The 22292-nt window shown below is 39.3% G+C and overlaps 1 protein-coding gene, 1 long non-coding RNA gene and 1 pseudogene across 3 annotated transcripts; 2 read left to right on the forward strand and 1 right to left on the reverse strand.

The window, feature by feature from the left end:
• Window positions 1-4767: 4767 nt before the first annotated feature.
• LOC148725907 (uncharacterized) lies at window positions 4768-5401 on the forward strand (annotated as a pseudogene).
• A 7156-nt stretch (window positions 5402-12557) lies between these two features.
• Window positions 12558-20954, reverse strand: LOC111328553 (patched domain-containing protein 3). Of its 2 annotated transcripts, none has more exons than XM_088730067.1 (4): window positions 19326-20954; window positions 15777-17000; window positions 14282-15426; window positions 12558-14027 (listed from the first exon to the last, which is right to left on the reverse strand). In XM_088730067.1, exons 1-4 carry the CDS (start codon window positions 19376-19378, stop codon window positions 13549-13551), a joined length of 2901 nt encoding a protein of 966 aa, XP_088586193.1. In that variant the 5' UTR covers window positions 19379-20954; the 3' UTR covers window positions 12558-13548. The 2 variants fall into 2 exon arrangements, with proteins under 2 accessions (XP_088586193.1, XP_088586192.1); XM_088730066.1 differs by lacking the exon at window positions 19326-20954 and adding an exon at window positions 17889-18379.
• On the forward strand, window positions 18565-19661 carry LOC111328565 (uncharacterized). Its single transcript, XR_002694626.2, has 2 exons — window positions 18565-18927; window positions 19073-19661. It is a non-coding gene; the product is annotated as an uncharacterized LOC111328565 (long non-coding RNA).
• Window positions 20955-22292: the final 1338 nt, after the last annotated feature.

The following is a 22292-nucleotide window of genomic DNA, read 5'->3' on the forward strand; positions in this document are numbered from 1 at the left end:
ATTATATGGTATGGCTGTGTGGGGCTCTTGCTCAGAGTATTTGATGAAAGATCTAGAGCTAATCCACCTCAGAGCAGCAAGACTTATCCACAAACTACCAAGAGACATGGAAGACGAAACAGTACTCATAAATTCAAGTTGGATCCCATTAAATTTTTTTTTATTGTTCTCGTATTCTACATATAACGTATAGAACTTTTTATAACGTAGAGTTAGGTGATATAAAAGGTTTAGTTGTACGTTAAGAACGCTTCTTCTTATAGTCTTAGGAAATCGTTAAATGTCGCTGTATCTAGGCCAAGAACCGAAGAGGGTCGTCGTTCATTTCAACACAGAGCTGCAATTTCCTGGTACCCTTTACCTGACACTATCAAACGACTTGAAGACCCTCACTCTTTTAAAAGCAAGATAAAATCGATGAAGAACTATGTTGGGACATCAGTTTTCAAAAGTAATGCTCAGTAAATTATAATAAGAACCCTGAATTTAGATATTTTTTAATTAATTGATTACTCTTTTTATCTTAGATAACTGTTTCGTAAATCTTTGTTCTCTTATCTCAACTTAGTAGTAGTAGGTCCACATCAGCTGTACAGTTGCTCATTTCAAACCTTCTTATCAATAAATGTATGTATGTATGTAGCTACAATCAAATGCCAGAAAAAACGGCCTTAACACTAAAGAAAAATTTGCATATTCGAGGTACTCTTCAACCATTGCCACTTTACTTAAAGTGATCACTGCAGCCTTGTTCTTAGACTTACCTAAGGCATTCGATTTCATTGATCATTCATTATTACTCCAAAAACTGAAAACAAACGGAATCTCTGGTGCTGAGCACGCATGGTTTCGTAGCTACCTTACCAACAGAAAGCAGTTTGTCCAATGTAACAGGGTTAACTCAAAAGAGAAAATTGTTACCCATGGAGTCCCTTAGGGATCCGTACTAGGCCCAACCCTTTTCCGTGTACACATCAACGGTGTAGTGTCAGCAACACCGACAGCTACGTGTTTCTTTACGCTGACGACACTGAAAATCAACATAAGAGTCTTACCCTCGAAACCGCAGTTCTCAAAATAAATTCTAACCTCTAAATGGCGCAGAACAACAACCTAATAGTAAACACGAAGAAAACATATGCAATGATCGTAGCAAATAAGGCTCCCATGTCGAGTGCTGACATACTCCTAAATAAAAATACACTCAATGTGGTTAAGACCTTCAAATACCTTGGGGTGACTGTCAACAGCTGTCTTAACGGGGAAACTAACATATCACAGTTAATTGAAAGAGTTTTACCAAAAATAGCACTCTGAAATAGACTTGCTGGCTTTCTAGACACAAAGATACTTCTGAGGGTCAACAAACAAACAATCCTCCCAGTGATAGATCATGGATACATCGTATGGCATGAACGTAATAAGTCCTTATCAGATAGACTCGAACAACTTCAAAACCAATGCAAGCCATGAGGGTTATTCTGAGGGCTAACAGAACTACCAGCACACAATATATGAGGAACAGTCTAAGGCTGTTTACACCGTACAATAGGAGACGATTACTCAGATTTGCTTTTATTTCTTAGATCACGAACAAACAAAACTGCCCTAAGCAACTACACGGTTACCTAACCAGCGGGACTGAGCTCAAAAACAGAAATCTACGGAACCAAGACAAGAATTCTTCAGGAAGAAAGACTTTCTAAAGCGCTGGTGCGAGTGACTGGAACTCACTCCCTATAGAAAGTAGGAAAACAACTGGTATAGTCTCCTTTAAAATTGATATTTTTAAACAACTGGGGGACAGTGACATTATTAATCATAACTGTACAGTGTAACTAGTTGGTTCTTGATACTTTAAATTAGGTTTTAGTAGTTCTTAAATTGCGGTTTTTAGTAGCCTTAAAAGCAGTTTTTCGCGTCTTTAAAACATGAAATTTAGAACAATATTGTTATAAATTTTATTCACTGGACATCTTGTTAACACCAGCGTTGTATAATGCTGATGAATATCTCCAGTACAAATACTGGTCTTATTGTTATTATTATTATTACTATTATTGTTAATGTAACAATTTAATGAGAGAGAATGGTAAAAGTGCGAGAGATACTAACGTAAGAATCCAATAATTTAGAATCCTACAAGTTGGAGAGATACTACCATAACAATCCAATAACAGAGAATCGTAAAAGTGCGAGCGACACTAACGGAACCATCAAATGAACTTGGAATCTTAAGAGTACGAGACATACTAACACAACAATCCAATAGAAAAGAATTGTAAAAAAGCATGAGATTTTTACATAACAATCCAAAAACAGGGAATCGTCAAAGTGCACGAGATATAACGCAACAATCCAAAGAGAGGGAATCGTAAAAGTGCACGAGATACTAGACACCTTAAAATGCCCCAAAATCGGTGTACGGGTACAGGTAGCGTACCCGTACACGTAAGACATTCATGTACGTAGCTCATTTGATTAAGATACCCGAAGAGTTAACACGCGGGGATTGGTAACGATTGTTTACAAAGATGGCGGCCGCGGCGGCAAGGTTTGCTCTTTTTCCTCAGAAATAAGTTGTTTAAATTGTTTAATAAAGTCTATCAAATGTATCCAAAATTCTCCTTTACGAATGTTTTGTCTTAAGATAGTACGCCAATGATATGCTTCTTCTCCATGCATTTGACACTGATGATGAGGACATCGAAATTCTTCTTGCGGATGTTGTAAGCAAAGTTCCGTCTTATGTTGACTTAGCTTTTATTTATCTTTCAATGCCAGTACCTTTGGGAGACACAACCGTTGGAACAATTCTTAGAAATCTCCCAAATCACTGCTGCAAATTTAAATCGTTTCTGAGTTCAACCCTCGCCTTTGAGATCCAAAGTCAATCCAGTTTGACGCGCTTTCTTTACCGCTAAAATTTAAAAGTTGGCAAAAATATTTCAACAGACTTGCAATAACATTGCCAAGGAGTCAAACAATTCAAAACGTCTTAAAAACTCACTCGTTTCTCCATCATATAGCTCGTCCTTCTCGTGCTCTCGTACTCGTAATTCTTCTACGAGTAAACTGGTGTCTACCCCGGGAAAACGGCTGGGTCTACCGGGCAAGATCGATGACGTCATCTCAAAATGAAAAAAAACATGGAGCTACCCGTTACCCGTACACCGATTTCGGGGTATCTTAAGGTCTCTACTAAGGTAAAAATCCAATGAAAGAGAATCTTAAAATTGCGCGAGATACTAGAGTAACAATCTATTGAAAGAGACTCTTAAAAGTCCGAGAGATACTAACGTAACAATCCAAAAAGAGGGAATCGTAAGAGTTTCCGAGATACCAAAGGAACAATTCAATAGATAAGACTCGTAAAAAAGCATGAGATTTTAACGTAACAATGCAATGAAAGAGAATTGTGAAATTGCGCGGGATACTAAGATAACAATACAATAAAAAAGAATCGTAAAAGTGCACAGAATACCAATGAAACAATCCATTGAAAGGAATTGTACAGGTGCGAGAAAAAAATAACTTAACAATTTAATGAGAGAGAATGGTAAAAGTCTGGGAGATACTAACGTACGAATCCAATGAAAAAGAATCGTGAAAGTAGGGGAGATACTAACGTAACAATCCATTGAAAGAGAATGATAACAGTGTGACAGATGCTAACGCAGCAATTGGATGAGAGAGAATGGTAAAAGTCCAAGAGATAGTAACATAACAATCCAGTGAGAGAAAACCGTAAAAGTTTGCGAGATACTAACGAAACAATCCATTGAAAGGGAATGGTAAAAGTTGGAGAGATACTAACGTAACAATCCATAAAAAGGAGAATCATAAAAGTGCACGAGATACTAACGTAGCCATCCAATAAAACAGAATCCTCTAAGTACGAGAGATACTAGCGTGATAATTCAATGAAAGAGATGGTTAAAGTGCGAGAGACACTAACATAACAATCCAATGAAAGAGAATCCTAAAATTGCGACAGATACTAGCGTAACAATCTAATGACAGAGAATGGTAAAAGTGCGCAAGATACCAACGGAACAATCAAATGAAAGTGCGTTAGATACTAACGGAACAATGCAATGAAAGGGAATCGTAAAAGTGCACAAGATACTACCGTAACAATCCAATGAAAAATAATCGCGAGATACTAACGAAACCATCCAATAAATAGAATCCTACAGGTGCAAGAGATACTAGGGTAACAATCCAATGAAAGACATTCTTAAACTTGTGCGAGATACTAACAGAACAATCCAATGAAAGAGACTCGGAAAAGTGCGAGGGATACTGACGGAACAATCTAATGAAAGAGGATCGTAAAAGTGCGAGAGATACTAACAGAACAATCCCTTGAAAGAGAATCGTAAAGAATGACAGAGATTAATTCAACAATCTAATGAAGGAGAATCTGAAAAGTGCGCGAGATAATGTAATTTATCGTACAGGCCTGATTTTTTTCAGGTCTGATTTTCGCTATTGCATAAATAGCGCTCTCTACTGCGAGGATCGTGCATCATACGTATCTATAACCGCAGTTCAAAATATATGAACTTCATATATTCATCGTGTATAATGTAATTTGTGGTAATCCTAATGAGCATAAATTCATATTTTGCCGGCACGTATAGGAGGACTGGGGTTGGCTGCGGGGTACGCAGAGGGTTATAGGATCGTGATTTCTAAGTACAGGTTGTTAGTAGGGCAAGGCATTCTACGGTCAGCCTTCACCGAATGTAGCTTTTCGTTTTCGTTTAGCGAGGGATACGACACTTCACAATGGACAACCGCAAAGTCAGGGAGATCGCTGCCGAGAACAACGCTCAACTCCTCTCCCAAATCAAGGATCTAGTCTCAACGTCTGTCTCTGATTTAAAAAGATCAAGCGATTCTAACGCTGCCCAGCAGATGTCTGAGATTAAAAGATTGAAACGTGAAGCACCGCCGTCCTTTAAAAAGAAAAGTAATGAAAATCAGTATAAAGCAAACAAAGCTGCACTAGAAGCTGTTGAAGATGCCTCAGCTGCAGTGGAACAGAAAGATTTGGCCAAGGCCAAGGAAGCGCTTAATAAGGGTGTCTTTGGTTAAAGAAAGGCAGAAAATTATACTTTTAGCAGATAAGTTACGGTTTGGGTGGAAACCCGTCCTTGAGTATAAGCATCATGACCTGGCGGACGATGAAGAAGACGAGTAAAAGATCTACAGAGCAGAAGCTCGGGCCGCCAGGGCCTTGAAGCGTTTCGTTACGCGTAGTTTTGGCCAACAGCGTCGCACATCAGCACTCCCGATCGCTCGGAATTCGAAGCTTGTAGTCGGTCAGTGTCTGAATACATTCAATCGACTTAAGGTGGCTAGAACCACTTTTCATCATTTTGATGGTTTGTAACTTTGAAAGAATACAACAAAAAGACTGACCAAGGCCAGTTGAACACTTTTATAGGGTTGAATTGTATAATCATTGGTTATTCAAAAATCATCTCGTCACTAGCAGTTTCCATGGCAACGCTTTCATAGGCTTATTCAGATGCATTTTTTAGCTTGTGGCTTAAATAATTCAAAAACTAACCCGGTGACCCCGTGTTTTTCTTCAATGATTGCTTTTGGCACTTGAAAAGGAAAATGCACAAAGATTTTTAAAAAATTCTACGGAGCGGAATTTCAGAAAATCTAGAAAAAAGGCAATTTTCACACATCGCAAATTTCCTCCGTAGAATTTTCGATTTTTTTTCTGATGATTCCTTCCGACGTTATTATCATCTAATAAAAAGAAGGGGTCACCGGACTTGTTTTCATGCAATAGCTTTCGTGAGTTTACCAATTTCCACGCGCGTTCTAGCGCATTTAAGAATCTGGATTCTATAAGATCGACATTCGCTCAAGATCTGTTATAGCTACCGTTGACAATTGCGTGTGCTCGCGCGAGCGCCTACGATCTGACGTTTACATACGTAAATTCGCCTTTACAGCTAAGAAATCATTAAACAGCTGTCAAAGACAGCCTCCCGGGCTCATCTTAAACATCCTACACAGACTTCTAGCTACATCATATTATTTTCCTTGAAGTTTCAAAGTTGTCTTTCACTTGAGGTAGATTATCCTTCACTTGAGTTGTTCTTTTTTCGCCGTCGCGAGATTTCAAATCGTTTGAATATTTCTTTTAGATATGAAATGAAGCAACCTTTACTTCTCCGAGAATCGTCTTCTTTATCTTAGTTTCTTTCTCCTGCATTCACAGTGGCCACTCAACACATCAAATACACGTTCTTAGGTAAACTTCTCACAAAAGTAGAAAAAATTCCACGCGCCGCCATCTTTGTTTTGAATTTTCATCTTTTGATCTCGCGCTTCTTTCGCCCGTTTCTCTCGCGCGGGTCACGCAAGAGTGACCTGTTCCCCGCGCGAGGAAACTGGTACGAGCCACCTTAACCCACAGCTTTCAGCGAATAAATCTCCTGGCGTCTGTTTTTCTTGCGGCAAAGCGGGCCACTGGAGAGCCGCCTGTCTCAATGATTTGCTAGCAAACAATTTCCTAAATCAACAGCCAAGGTGACTAGCATGGACTGATGCCCAAGACCAAGACGTAGAATTGGAAGCTTTGCCACCGTTGCACTCTGAGATGTCCTTTCCAGAGGATTCCACGCTGACTTATCAGTTCAAATCGAGCAATGTTCCTATTTCGGTTAGAGGTAGATTGCGAAAATCACTCCAGTTTTGGAAAGATCTTGACGCACCTCGTTTCATTCTTGACACCACTGAGTTTGGCCACAAGTTACCACTGTTTAAAATTCCTCCACCTTTTGTTGCGAAGAACAATAAGTATGATGCACGATCCTCGCAGTAGATAGCGCTATTTAAGCAATAGCGAAAATCAGACCTGAAAAAAATCAGGCCTGTACGGGATTCGAACCACTGACCTCTGCGATCTACCAATTGAGCTAACAAGTTAACTGGGAGCAGGCCGTTAAGTTGATTCGTAATAAACCCGTGAAAGTGATAAATAAGATACAATGAAATATGTGAGGTTCATATATTTTGAACTGCGGTATTAGATACGTATGATGCACGATCCTCGCAGTAGATTGGTTCATTGAACATTGGTTCTAAAGTTCCAGCTTTACAGAAAATGGCTCTTGATATCCATCGATGCTGCCTGACTAGAGCCATCAGTATTGACATACAGTGGATCCCTAGGGACCTCAACTTTCTGGCGGACGATATTAGCAAGCTCGTGGACCGTGACGACTACACCATTAATGATTCGGTCTTCCTTGATCTGGACGAACTTTGGCGTCCTCATACGTGCGATAGACTCGCCTGCCACTATAACGTGAAGCTCCCTATATTCAATACCAAAACCTATCAGCCGGGATCCTCCAGCGTCAACGCCTTTGCTCAAGATTGGTCCAGGCACAACAACTGGCTCTGCCCTCCTGTTTGTTTGACGTCTAGAGTTAATAAGCACATAAAAATTTGCAGTGCTTCGGGTACTCTGGTTGTTCCCATTTGGAACTCGGCACATTTTTGGCCCCGTTTATGTTCCAACGGTTCGCACTGGAGTGCCTTTGTTCACGACTGGGTCATACTTCCCAATCTTCCGAACTTGTTCATTAGAAGTGAAGCTAAGAATTCAATTTTCGGTTGTGGCACGCTTGCATTCTCGTTGGCTGCTTTACGAATTGATTTTGCCGTTCCACAGAGGCAAGATCCAGCGCTTGTCTGCGACGCCTTTTGTGTCCCTGTAGTTTGATATCTATGTATATATATATATAGTCGTTAATGGAACTCTCAGGCCAACAAAGGTGCACCGCGCCAGGAGGATCAATAAATATTCGCAGTCCAAACCTCACAGCCAACACGAACGTAGAAAGTTTAAAAAATTGCGAGGATGGACAACTTCTTATGTAAAAAAATATAAAAAATTTTAATAAAAAACGTTTCGGTCAGAGACCTTCTTCATTTATTTATTTATTCTTTGCAATTGGTTACGCCACTCATATTAACATATTTAGTACTCGATTCATATCTCTTAGTTTTTAGGGTTTGTTCCTTGTATTTTGTCCATTGCTTTCTTTTTAATTAGGTTTTTTGTTTATTACCACCAGTTCATTAGTCGTTATCTGTAATTACGTAATCATTAGCACTTCGATCCTATTTAATGCTCTTTTTTTATTTAAAAGTTGTAAATAACTGAAGAAGGTCTCTGACCGAAACGTTTTTTATTAAAATTTTTTATATTTTTTACGTCAGAAGTTGTCCATCCTAGCAATTTTTAAACTTTCTATGTATATATATATATACATACATATATAAAGATGACGAATCTTTGCTTTTCAGTATGGGCCAGAGGCCCTGGAGACGCACCCTTAGTGGGTCCGCTTGTTGTATTCAGTTACACTTAAATGGTGTTGATTTTTGTGTTTACAGTACGGGCTAGAGGCCCTTGAGATGCACCATTAGTGGGTCTGTTTGTTGCATTCAGATACAGTTCAAAGTTGTAGATTTTTGTTTTTTCTTTTACAGTATGAGCTAGAGGCCCTTGAGATACACCCTTAGTGGGTCTGCTTGTTGCCTTCAGATACAGCTAAAAGTTGTAGATTTTTGTTTTTCTTTTACAGTATGGGCTAGAGGCCCTTGAGATACACCCCTAGCGGTTTTGCTTCTCACGTTCAGTTACAGTTAAAAATTTGTTGATTTTGTTTTACAGTATGGGCTAGAGGCCCTTCAGATGCACCATTAGTGGCTTTGCTTGTTGCATTCAGTTACAGTTAAAGTTGTTGATTTTGTTTTACAGTATGGGCTAGAGGCCCTCCAGATGCACCCTTGATGAGTCTGCATCTTTGCAGCTTTATGAGCTTCGATTAAGGGTCAATGTTCGATGATTTTTTCACTATGCGTATACAAGGGCTTGTCGGCCCTGCATGACCCGGCTACAGTATATCCTTGTACATAGTTATTATCATTCATTCTCGCATATGCTCTTTGTCTATTATACTCATTTATAAATACATAGAATTATATCTATGTGTGTTTATCTGTTTTCACTGTTCTTGTTGTCTCTCGTTTTCTTTTATGTCGTCTGGTGTATCCTCTCTAGATATTTTCGATACAGATTTCTGGTCCTCGTGTCAACCAGTCTCACGTCAAGTTGCCTCGTTGATGGAGAAATTGAAATTCACTGCGTTAGCCTCCAAGGCATCCGGAACTTCGATCAACTACACCAGGGTTTTCAACAGATGGAGATCATTTGCTGCAGACATCTTGGGTATTGGTGCCTTTCCTGTAGACCCCATCCATTGCGCCTTGTTTCTGCAGTATCTACTGTATTTAACCAATTCAGTTTCTTCTATAAATTGTCCCTTCTACGCGTTCAAGTGGCTTCACGAACTTGCTGGCGTCAACTCTCCAACATCTCACCCCACCGTAGTTGCGGTCAAAGAGAGCGCGGTTCGCCTTGTGTCCTCGCCTGTTAAGCACCGGAAGGAGCCTTTAGAGCCGGAACACCTCAGAGTTTAGGCAGAAAGGTTTGATATAAATGATCTCTTGCAGCTGCACAACTTGCTTATGTTTGTTTTGACCTTCTCAGGTTTTCTCAGATTTTCTGAGTTGTCGCTCATCCGTCCTAAAGATATTAGGTTCGGCGACAGCTTTATTTCCATTTTTATCGAAAAGAGTAAAGCTGATCGGCTTAGGGAAGGGCAGTCGGTTGTAATAGCAGAGTCGGGTTCTAATGTGTGTCCCGTTGCCTTGTTAAAACTATATATAAGTTCTTTTCAGCTTTCATTTGATTCAGATAAGTATCTTTTTAGACCTATATCTGCTTCTGGTAATTGTAAACGTCTAGTCTCGGCCAATAAGCCTATTAGTTATTCAACCTACAGAGAGTCTTTCAAGAAATCATTCCGCGGGATCGTACCAGACATTTCCAAGTTTAGTACTCATTGTGCCAGATCAGGCGGCGCTACTTCGGCTGCCAACTCCGGTGTTTCCGATAGAAATCTCCAACTTCACGGTCGCTGGGCTTCAGTCTCTGCCAAGAAGTCTTATGTTAAAGACTCTTTAGCCAGAAGATTAGGCAGAGGTCGCACTCTGGCCTTATTTTTTTTTATGTCGCATCATAAGTTCTCCCACAAATATGTCGCGACATTTACACTAAGGAAGTCATGGAGGTCGCACTTGTGCGACATAAATGATAAATGAGACCAGACTGTCAACTCTTGATATTTCACGCGCGAAAAGAGCACCAAATATAATTTTGTAGACATGAGGCTGGTGCTAGTTTTATTAGCGACATTTCTTCATTCTCTGTTTAATTTGTTCAATGTACAAAACCCTATTGGTTTGTACGCATTGTACAACACTCGCCAACGACAAATGTTGGCTCTTGCTGCTTTAAACCGATGTCGACGGATGCGAAAAAATGGGAAAATATCTACGAGCCAAAGGGTGAAAACAAGCCATTCCCATGCTGAGAAAAATCAGGTGAATAGTGCAAATTTGTAAATTGGTATGGGTTGAAATTCGCCATAGGGACCTGATAAAACGTTGTAAAGAAAACCGGTGACTAAAATTTTTGAACCAACGGCTGTAGGTAGCTGTGCACACGTGTCTTTGCAGAGTTGCGAAAATCCAACTTTTCCCGCTATTTCGGATTTGATTGACGTTGCGACAGAAGAAAATCAAAAAACTGCTATTTTAAGCCCATTAGACAAGATATGACCTGCTTCGAGGCAGGACATCGGCTTTTTTTATCGTCAGGTCCTCCGGACATAGTTATGTCTGGTCGCGACAAAAGGGTCGCACTTGCCGCAAGCATGCGATGACAGATTTTATGTCCCATGTAAACACCAAAAGCGTTAGTGCGACCCTTGCCTTAGAGGTTTCTAAATCACTGTCACTTTAGCTCAAGCCCTTTCTTTTTATCTCCACGGTGGCTTGGCTGGCCAACCCGCCCAGATATCAACTCTTGTGTGTCCGGTTGAGTAGTGAAGGCAAAATATGTAATTTGTGGTAATCCTAATGAACATATATTAATATTTTGCCGGCACGTATCGGAGGACTGGGGCTGGCTGCGAGGTACGCAGAGAGTTATGGGATCGTGGTTTGCAAGTAGAAGTCGTTAGTAGGGCAGGGCATTCTACGGTCAGCCTTCACCGTGTGTAGCTTTTCATTTTCGTCTTTTGTATAAATTTAGAGCGGTACTTGCATATTACCTTGCATGTCATTCATAGGATACCCTAAAACCCCAAGGGTGGTACCGCTTTCTTGGTCGGGGGTACACGATCCCCGTTTTTTCCACCTGCTGGTTTTTAGGGGTTTTCGTGTCCGGCTTTGGTGCATTTAGTTTACTTCAATTGTGAAGGACTTCTGTTAGCATATCGATTTGGCATTAAATAAACGGTGGCTTGGCTGGCCAACCCGCCCAGATATCAACTCTTGTGTGTCCGGTTGAGTAGTGAAGGCAAAATTTAATGTAACAATCCATTGAAAGAGACTCGTAAAAGTGCGCTAGATACTAATGTAACAATCCATTGAAAGAGACTCGTAAAAGTGTACCAGATACTAACGAAATTTTGTGGCTGGTAGCTGGTATGACGCAGCGTTTTGTCTCGGCCGAGAGACTCATCTGATACTTTTCAGCCATGCGATGTGGCTGAGACAAATTGCGAAAGCTTTAAGTTTGCCGTAGGTATCATTTCATTTTAATTCTTACGGTGTTTATATGTGACTTGGATCGAATAAAAAAGAAATCAATTCTATGTGTTATATAAGTTGAGTCACTGGAACATTACGGACGCTTTAATTATGAGCCTCTAAATCGGATGACGAATTAAAAATCACCAATCTATAAGTGGGTTAACTTAATGATAACTACCCCTAAAATAACGGAAGAGTAGTCCTGTTATTCCAAGATATGCTTTAATTTTACGATGATCATTTGATCACATTTAGTTTTAACGTAAAATCTTAATTTTCATGTCGCCAAATCTCATAAAGAGGTTGCATGCGTTGTTCAACGCTGGTGACAAGAAAGAAAAACTCTTAGGGTGGTTGCACTGGACGCAAATGTAATACAGGAACTTCATGAGTTGTGTTTCAAATAATTCAATGCATGTAACTAAGGAGTTTCAGGAAAAGGGAATGGGGAAATGAAACCAAGGATGATTCATTCACTCCCCACCCCCCATTCTTCGTCTTAGTCTTTTAGGAGTATCCTACAAACACCTTTTGTCGAAATTTTTAAATTCTCTACGCGCAAAATAACCCTACACAAAAATAAACTATTCAAACCTTGAAAAGAGAGGAATAGCGACTACGATGAAGAAACAAAAAAAAGGAATCTTTGAACTTTTCTTTTCTTTGCAGCCTCTCATGTAATTTTAGCAGGCGAGCGACTCGTATTTGACTTAGTTTTTTCCCTAGATCACCGGCAAAGTTGTTTCCCCAAAGACTACCCAACTTTCCAATGGACCGAGAAACGTTAAATAATGTATGAAATTTTACATCTTGTAAAGGCTGCGACCATTTCAAAAGTCATAGAACCGTTTCTTTCTTAACAATTTATGAAACGTATAAAACGATTTACAAAAGTACAGAAAGTAATTACAGTGGTCAGAACAAAGGTAAATATAGTTAAAAGCATTGCGATAAAAAAGCATACACGTGTACACAGCTTCAAGCCAATAGCGCGGGAAAACGTGACTTAGCAAAAACGTTTTTGACTTTCATCGCCGGATAGAGAGTGTGGTGCGACTTTTCTCCGTCGATGGCAGGGCAAAACTTATTAGTCTTGATTGAAAATTGCTCTCTTCAGGTTTCTGTTTGCAATATGTTGTTCAGGGTACATAGGAATTAGTAAGATACGCAAAACTCTCAACTAAAACTAGCTTTTGTCTTCCAAGGACGTTTATCAAATACGATGTTACATAATTAATCTAATTCTTAGGTCAGTCTGCAAATTGGCCATGCTGAATATGTATTTCTTAAATCGTTAATAAACATAAAGAGAAAAATAAACATCAAAACTCGCACTATAGATTATTTTTGATGAATGTACCTTTAAATATATTTTTTTTTTGCCTTCTCTAATTTAAAGTTTCATCTTTTCCAAAACTTTGACCTCAATGGACAAGGAATTCCCTTCTAACTTTGACCTCAGATTATTACAAGTGATTGCGATGATGTGAACATTTTACAACCCACCTCTCCAGATGTGAGATCGGGCTGAAGAAGTTAAAATAAACCCTTTTTGGAATGTCAGGATATCGGCCAATTGATTAGTGTGTACAAGTTCAAATTTCTGTTTTTTATCTCTTGCACTGCTCTGTCACCTACGCTGTTTGAACTTCATAGCAGTTATAGTTGAATTGTGGAAAGAAGAAAAATTTTGATTACAAGGTAATTAAGCATGAACAAGGGGCTCTCTCCTGGTAACTCATCGCCCTGAGGTTTCAAAGTATTCCGAGCATGCCGCTAAATCTTTTCTTGCCATATCATGTTCATATTTTTCTATGGATTCGTTTGACCGAACAAAAACTATATTGTTATTTTCATTTCAGAATCGTCTCCCTCCGCATCAGCCCCAATGTTTTGAATTCCAATCTCGATAGCATCTCTCTTTTCATGCTGAGCATTAACTGTTTCGTTTTCAAACTTCTGGTTGGCTAGGTTGGCGTTGTCTAACGGCTCGGTTTTCTCCTGAGGTGGCTTCAACGATACACTCATGGGAAGACCACATTGATTTGTTCCATTGACAGATGATAATTTTGGGCTGGTTTTTGCTCCATTGCTATCCGTTCCAGGGACTTTGCTGCCCATATCCAGACCAGTGTCCCTCACCGCGGGTGGTCTGACAACAGTTGGTCTCCAGCAGAGTAAAGACAGATAAACGGGCAAGATACACAATCCATGTAGAAGGCCAAGCACGACAATACCGAGGAACATTCGGAAGAATATTCGGAAGATCTCTGAAGAGGCAAACGCAAGTACGACCATTCCAAGGAAAGTGCTGAGTCCTAAGAATAGCAAGGAGATATGAGCATTTACATATTGTAGTCATTTTGTCTTCCAAAGGCTTTATATTAAGTCAGATTTTACAATAAAGAATCGCTAGTGTTTTGACACTCGTACAGGAAATTGTGTAAGAAAAGTAACGGGCGTAAGCACTAACACACCCATTTATTCAAGTATTTCAATGTAACTCTTAGAAACTGATGTAAAGGAAAATATTAGGTGGTTCTTTGAAAAAGTTATCTAGCTCCTGACTTACCTCCCATGAAAACACTCGCACCGATAGTACTCAGAGCCTCCACTACCCTCTTGTTAGCTGTTTCCTCGTTTGATGTAATGTACGCATGCGCAACATGTGCACTGTAATCGACTGCAAATCCAACAGCCATAACAAGGTTAATCATTGACACAGAGTTCAATGACACGTCCCATATGACCATTAAGCCAAACAGCTCGCATATCAGGGCCGCAAAGTTAAGAACCACCAGGAGCGTCACGGTGAAGTCCACCAGAAAAGGACTTGTGACAATTAACACTGCTAGGGCTGCAATTATCAAGTTCCTCATGGTTTCTCTGGACGTGATAGCGTACTGTTCAAAAAATATAAAAGATCGAGCGATTGGAAAGGCATCCAGTTTGGACTTTTCAGTTACGTCCTTGCGAATTGAAGTCATTGCGTCCTTCTGGAACGTGGAGCTGCCGGAGTTCTTCAGAAAGCCCATGATACGCGATGCTTCTATTCTTGTACCGTCGTCGGAAAGCTTTAAGTCCTGGCTGAAGTAAGAATACTCGGGAATGCGAAGGAAAGTTGTTAATTCAGGCAGAAACTGTGGACCAGTAATGTTTTTCTTAACGCTTTTGGCATATCGAGAAAAGGTGTCCATCCAGGACAGTGATAGGTTTCTGAAATGTTTATTTTCCGTGACAATGTTTGTAAGCGCTCTAATGTGTTTCTGGGTGGAGTACATCTCATAATCTACGCTACCAGTTTCAACGATGCTCACTCCAAGGGACACCTCAAAGTGTTGTTCTTGAGCGGTCAAAAATCGCTTCAGGTAAGATTCATCCTTCGCTAGGATTCTTCTGTCAAACGTCTCGTTCACCTGGGTTACTCCATATATTCCGGCTGCAAGCAGTGACAGTGAAAACAAAAGAACGATGACTTTTGTCGCTGGAAGCGTTAAGAACTTGGCCCAATACTCCATTGCTCGGTTTGACGTCTGTTTAATAGGTTCGTCCCAGGCTGGCTTTCCCTCCTTTGGTTTAGGCACCAGGCAGAATGGGAGGCAGTCTCGGCGACCGGATTTGATTCTTCTTACGTCGTAGGACATAATTGCCACCAAGCATGTAACAATCAACAGGAATGATAAGGTTACTGTCAAGGCGGCGTAGATGCAGAAATACCTAGGAATACAAAAAAATTCTTGAGACTTACATATATAAACCGCAAGACTGATTCCAGCACTACGCAAGCTATCTGAGAAATAGTATACAGATAATTTTAGAGAAAGGAGAAAAATAGTAATTGGATCATAACGAATTTTATTCCGAAATAAAACACGTACCTTTGAGAAATAAATAACTCTCCAAAGTAAAATTCAATTATCGATTAAAACCCTAACAGTATTCCCAGTAAGATTCCATGTGATAGATATCCCTAAAAACAACTATGTGAAACTCGTTTTGCTTTCGCGTGGGCAATAAATTCAAAAGCGATAAAAAACTCCCTTAAAAACATTATTGAAGGGACTTACCTGATAGCTGGAAATGAGGTTGAGGTGCTGACCACAAACGCCACTAAATCCGTCATAGTTGTCATGGTGACGGTTGATCCTGAGTGCATCATAACCGCCTTGATCTTTGCTGTCGTTGAAAGGTCACGCGGTTGCCGATCAAGTTCGTCCACTATGATGAACATGTCGTCGATGCCGATTCCAAGAACGAGGAACGGTAGCACTCCAACAAGACTGACAAAGGGAACGCGGAACCACATACCAAGGCCGAGTCCAGCCAAAATACCGAGGGCCACCGTAAAGACTCCTGCGTTAGCAAGCAACGTATGACCGTTCAACGGATTTAAGAACTTTCCCAGCATTGTGCAAGCAAAGGAGATCATAAGGGTGAAAGTGATTGACACCAAAGTGACGTCAGACCCAGTACTTTCAGCAATGGCATCGTCAAGGCTTCTTTCACTTGAGAAGTGGACTTCGTAGCAGGACAGATCATCTCTCAACGATGAAACTTTGTCAATGAAACTCTTCTCCCAGTTAAGAACTTCCTCGTTCATGTCGTCGTCACCGGGGTCACGGACCAGATACACCATTTGTAATGCTTTGGCGCCAGTTACGACTCCACGTTTTCGAGTAGCATTGCCAAACATTCGGTTAAAGTTGAACCAGAAAGGGCGACCATTTCGCATGATCAAGCTTGTGTTGTTGTATGCTCTGCTCAGTTCATGTTGGACCTGTTTTATGTCCTTGTCAACCAATAAAGTTTCGTTGAACTGCACGAATTCCAGTGGGTTGATCATAACGCAGTCTTCTGGTGACTTGGATTGGCTCCCCGACAGAGTGACACAGAAGTCGGAATAAGATTCCAATTCAATGACTGCGTTGTGTGCTTGAAAGGCTTGTCTCAGACACTCAGGGGATAGAACATTAGGATGGCCAGGCGATGCCACCAAAAGGACGATTTCTTCTCGAAAATTGACTCGAAAGTATCTTTCGGCAGCTTCCAGGTCATCTATGGCCTTGCTTGTTTGGGGGATAAACAGTTTTACAGTTCTGTTTTCTGCTTCAAACCAAATAAATCCCACGGAACAGACACTGACGAACACAAGACATATCTGGATTGTTATCAGTGGATGTTTGGCGATTCCTGCACCAAACCAACCAAAGAAGCGTTCTAAACGACGTAAGTACCAGCTGCAGACCGAGGACCAGAAACTACATGGATTGAATCGTCGAGGAAAAGAGCACCTGCGATCCAAATAAAAATTTGCCATGAGAGTTTCCTACCCATTTTTTTTAAGTTTTCAATTAGTAACTGTCGATGGCGCGTCACCGTTACTTCGTCCATAACAAACAAACAGTAACGTCTCAACTTTCTTTGTTTTGTTTTTGTAAATCTTAACTCAGGCACCGCACAACTGGCGTTACGGAAAGGGCTTATAAATATTACGCTCCAGTCTGACGAGATATGGTTCGAGTCCATGCCAAATTGTTTCTTTTTCATCCTCTTTTTCTTTGCTTTTAGTTTTCCTTTTTTGCTTTCCATTTACATTCTTCTTCAAAGGTTACGTTTTTCTGGCTCCACTCGTAACGTGACCATTTTTCGTGCCGAGAGTAACAATAAAGCGAGACGCCGGAGTAGATATCAAATCCAACTATTTCGACCTTGTTACTCTTTTAATCTGTTAAGTTTTCTCGGACCGTTTTTGTATCTTTATCTGATATTTTCTTCTCTCTAACTTCCACCTCCATTTTAATATTTCCCAATCAGTATTTTTTGGGAAGTACTCTTGAAAACTCATGACCTTCAGTGATGTTGATGGGTACAAATTTCTAATATAATTTCTCACGACCTTCTGTGTTGGATATTTTGCAAATAGTGCGTTCATCAATAATTTTCTGGGCTTTGCACTCACTTGAGTGAAATTTTCAGGCTCTGAAGCTAGCACGCATTCAAATAAATATATTCATAACACTCGTGAAAAATATGACAAAAGATCAACCTGAACAATTCGATTTGAGATGCTCGTGGTAAGTTTGAAATGCACTCTCTTACTAATCCAATTCGACCTTTTCTCAATATAAAAACAGTGAAGTACAAATAAAAAAACCTAAAAAATTGCCGCCAGTAGATACCTGTTGTGGACTACGGGGCCGTCGTCCGCGTACAACTTCTCATCCAATGGACCACAATTAATTTCCGCGTTTCTTGAATCCATTGCAGCGAGTAGATACGAAAGAATTTTCACCTTCTCAGTTTAACAGAAAGTTGTTTTCATTGCATTTTGCCGATTTTGATTTAGCTCCTTACTTTACTGGTCTTATATATAGAGAGGAAACAGCAAAACAGGAACTGGACGTTTCTTCCAACCGACCTTCCTTTCGAAAACATCACGTACGATTATGGCTTTCAGACGTGTTGAAACGTTTCCTACCGGACGTCGGAGTAAGTTCGGATTTAGAATTGATTAAAACGCCACTGTCTCTTGAATTGTTTACGGGTAACTTGCAAATGATTTCCAAATGACTAAATACACTTAGTACAAACCGAAAAACGTTACACTTTGGCAACTTAAAACTTTGGCAAATGAAACGGCACCCGATCGGTGAAAAAAGTGATCGAATCAGTCATGCATGAATCTACAGCTGTATTTAAAAAAATCGTTCTGAGTGTCTGCGATGATTAATTTGCATTATTAAAACCTCTCAAGATGTTTCTTTTGTTTTTAAACGTTCGGTGCATCATATTGTGCCAATTCGGTTTCAAAGATTCTCAATGCTCTTTAATTCCTTTTCAGATCTATGTATTTATAGTCACCTCAATATGTGTAGAGTCAACATTAAGCCGTAGTTGAAATGAATTTTATCTAAAAATCGCCCTCATTCGTCTGAAAGTCATTGCTTCCTTCTAGCTACGCAGATGCAAATCGAAAGCAATCGTGCCTTGGTCACGCGAGCCCTCATTGGCTTCTTTTGATAGTTACCATGGTGCAATGACAGTTGGGATAAATGATTACGTCTCGTATCGCCGCTTGCGGACCAAGCGCAGAATGGTGCGATTTCTTGGAATAGCTCTGAATTGTTTTATTATCAACCATTTTCATCTCCGTTTCTGTAACCATGTGGAAATTCCCTGCGCTGTGCTCATCACTAAAAGGAACAGAATCTATCGCCTGTAAGCAAACCGATTTACCGTTGTGTTTTTACATAGATTCGCTTACTGCTTCCGAGTCGATCAATGAGCTATATCAATATCGTGAGAGGAAAATATTGCAAGTAATAACGAGAGATGCGCGCCAAATCTCTTCTTTTCTTTTCAGGTATTACGTCTAAAGGAAATGCTTTCGATATCTGTTCGGATTACAACGACGAGGTTGAAAGAAACTTACAGTTTATCCTCTGAAATCGATTTAAAGGTGCAGAAATCAAACAGGAACTCTCAGTTTGGTCTCAGTTGGGACACATCTTAGCCAACTTGAAGGGAATACTCTGATAAAATACGTCGTTTTCAGGAACTGAGAGAAGGTGCCCATGTTATAAGTCTTTTCTTAACAAATAATTCTGGTCACCTACCTTAATTGTCTCGACTTTGACTCTTTGAGGGGAGCTGATTTTGGCTCTTTCATTATGACCGGTACGCGAGACTCGCTGGCAAGTGTAGCTGAGTCAAACTTACATAGAAACTTATTGATCAATTTATCCGTTTCGCTGCATTTAAACTCCTGCTTTCCATTGTTTGTTAAAACCTTCCCCTCTAAAACTGTCGTTTCAGCATCAGGGAAGTCACGTTTATCCTATCTTTTTATTAGTCACGTCTGTTCTTTATTAGTCACGTTTACCTATTGTTTGACTTCCGTATTTCTCAGTAAGGTAGTAAAGCAAAATACAGTGGATTAAAATGAAAATGAATCTCCCTTCTTCCTTGATTTTTTTTAGAGTAACTTGAACAGAAACGGCACTATCCTTCAGCTATATTTCTAACCCCTTATTTATTAACAATTAATGTTCTGAATTCGGTATATCATTCGGTGAAACATCCGGAAAGAATTCTATACACCGGATGGTTTTATCTTTGTATGCTTGCTTTCCATTCAAAGTTGTTCCTTGCAGTTTTGATATCAACAAGGTTCATACTCTGAGAACTGGTGTGCAGAATCCCCTTTTTTCAGCTGATATTCATCTAATGGCACTGCCATAATTAGGTTAAAAAAGAAAACGTATAAAATTATTGTAGAGCAAGACATAGTGTTAGTAAATTTGTGTTTCTTCCCATGGAAAGTCTCTTGGTTGTCTTGGTTGAAATAAATTGGCGGCTTCCCAGTGTTTAGGTTATATTATTTTAAATTCCATGAGGTCTACCTGTACACTGATTACTTCCTGTTTTTCCTGAAGGTTTCCTCAAAAATCACAAATGAAGGAAGAAGCCTGTTTTAAAATTCCTCTAATTAGTTATTGAATGGATCTTGCACATCTCTCCCAGTAAGATAAGAAAAAAAGATAACTATTTAAATGCAGTATTTTATCAGTCTTAAGAAATTATAATTGACTGCCTACCTATATATATATACTGCCCACCTACTTAACTTCAAGTGCAACAGAGTTAAAATTTAAAGCAACAGATTCTGCTTTTCTTGTAGACCATGTTTAAAGATTAAACCTAAAACTGTAGCAACTCAATTTTTCCTAAAATCATGTTAAGAAACTGCTTACTGTAATTCTGGGGGTACTTTGTTCTACAACTGGGCTCCAATGTAAGAGAAACCTCTCTTTAGGTAATCAGTGCACAGCTGAGTTAAATGATTTAAGTATAATAAGGTGGTCATGAAAAAACAAATTCGGTGGTAATTACTGATACCATCTCACGTCAGGTCTTTGAATTAATGATAGCTTTAATAAATGTCACCCAAGTGCCTACTACAAATAGTTCTGATTACTCCTATAGCCTGCACATATTTGATATTGGTGGTGGACTACAAGATTTTGGAACTTCTAAACCTTTTCAGATGGTCTTTAATTGTTACAGTTCTCCTACACAACATTATAATAATCAAAATGAAGCATGACCTAAGGTTGTTATACACCTGAATGGTACAAATCAGTACAGTATGATGCTTTATTCACTTAGTTTCACTAAGGGTGGATACAATGTATGTTGAGACATCCATTTCAATTTGACACTCTCAAGTCAGACGACCTGGTCAATGTACACTTAGAACATTACTTGTTCAATGTAGACTTAGAACATTACTTGTTCATCAGTTGAGTTGTAAATGGTAAGAGGCCATTCTGAAATTTCAATTACTTCTACCTCGACAGATGATGATGCTAATTATTCCTAATAACAACTTGACATGACAATTGGCTGGTATAAACCTGGATTATATCAACCAGTAGAGCACGATGCTATATTAATTCACTTAGTTGCACAAAGGACAGATGCAATGTTTTTGCAAAAAGGGGAATTAATGTACTTAATGTAGCAATGTAGCTGCGCGGTAATATTATTTTAGGGCCTAAACCGCTCATTTCTCTCTGTTACTTTGCCATCTCCAATAGCTTTCTGTATAAGTTCTCTTTTTTCAGCATTGTATATTTCGGGTTCGTCTAAAATGCATCGCTATTTCACCTTGTTGACCACAAGAGTAGTTTAACTAAATTGAGTTAATTGTAAGTTTAGTGTTGAAGATGTTTCTTGAGGTTATTATGTTAATCACTGATACAGCTGACAAAACTGTTGAGGTTCATATAACATCAATTTCTATTTACTAGGATGGCTACAGTTAAACGGTTGAAACATTTTTAGCAATACTAAGACATACAAGTACAAGAAATTTGCAATTTTGTTTCTTTCAAATTCTTTGTCATGCATGTGCAATGCACGGCACTTGTTGCACTCACTTCCCTTGTAAATTGGATTTTGGAATTCCTAGGAATTTTTTCCTTGGAATTACTAGGAATAAGAGGCGTGAATATTCACAGTAAATTCGGACGGGGAATACCTAGGAATTTCAGGAATTCCCAACTGCCGCAACCCTGATTCTAAAAGCCTAGAAAATACCCTAAAATTCCACGTTAATCCAACAGGACTTGGAATTCTTGGGAATTCCTAAGAGTTCCAACTCAGAGCACCAATCACTTCCCTGAAAGACTGTAAATCTAAAAATTTTCCGGAAATTCTTAGGAATTCTGGGAATTTCCAGGAATGTTTAAGAATTATTGGAAATTTTAGAGGCAACTAATATAAAATAAATACATGCATGAACTCCCAACTAAAAATTCAAGTAGTCAATAAAATTTATTTACAAGCCTAGTTCAGGCTTAAATCATTTTCTATTGTACATTTACATCAACATGTAGTAATGTTAGGATGAAATTTGATTTCTCTTTCTTTTCTTGAAAACTTCAGAAAAATTATCCTCAACTAGTCCTTACGAATCGTTAAATTTGTTTTGACTTATTGTCATAACTATGATCCGAACAACTATGATATAAGTTTCAAACACAAACAAAACTACTTAACAAAATCTTTTTTAATACGAC

Source organism: Stylophora pistillata, chromosome 8 (genome assembly GCF_964205215.1).
Source record: "Stylophora pistillata chromosome 8, jaStyPist1.2, whole genome shotgun sequence".
NCBI classification, from domain to species: Eukaryota; Metazoa; Cnidaria; class Anthozoa; order Scleractinia; family Pocilloporidae; genus Stylophora; species Stylophora pistillata.

What these genes read in the sequence shown, in the direction of transcription:
- LOC111328553 (XM_088730066.1), bottom strand. Translation starts at nt 17,971, where the DNA reads ATGGATTCAAGAAACGCGGAAATTAATTGTGGTCCATTGGATGAGAAG. An exon ending in GGCCCCGTAGTCCACAACAG is followed by an intron (nt 17,001 to 17,888) that starts GTATCTACTGGC and finishes TTTGGATCGCAG; the next exon opens with GTGCTCTTTTCCTCGACGAT. An exon ending in ACCTCATTTCCAGCTATCAG is followed by an intron (nt 15,427 to 15,776) that starts GTAAGTCCCTTC and finishes TTGTATTCCTAG; the next exon opens with GTATTTCTGCATCTACGCCG.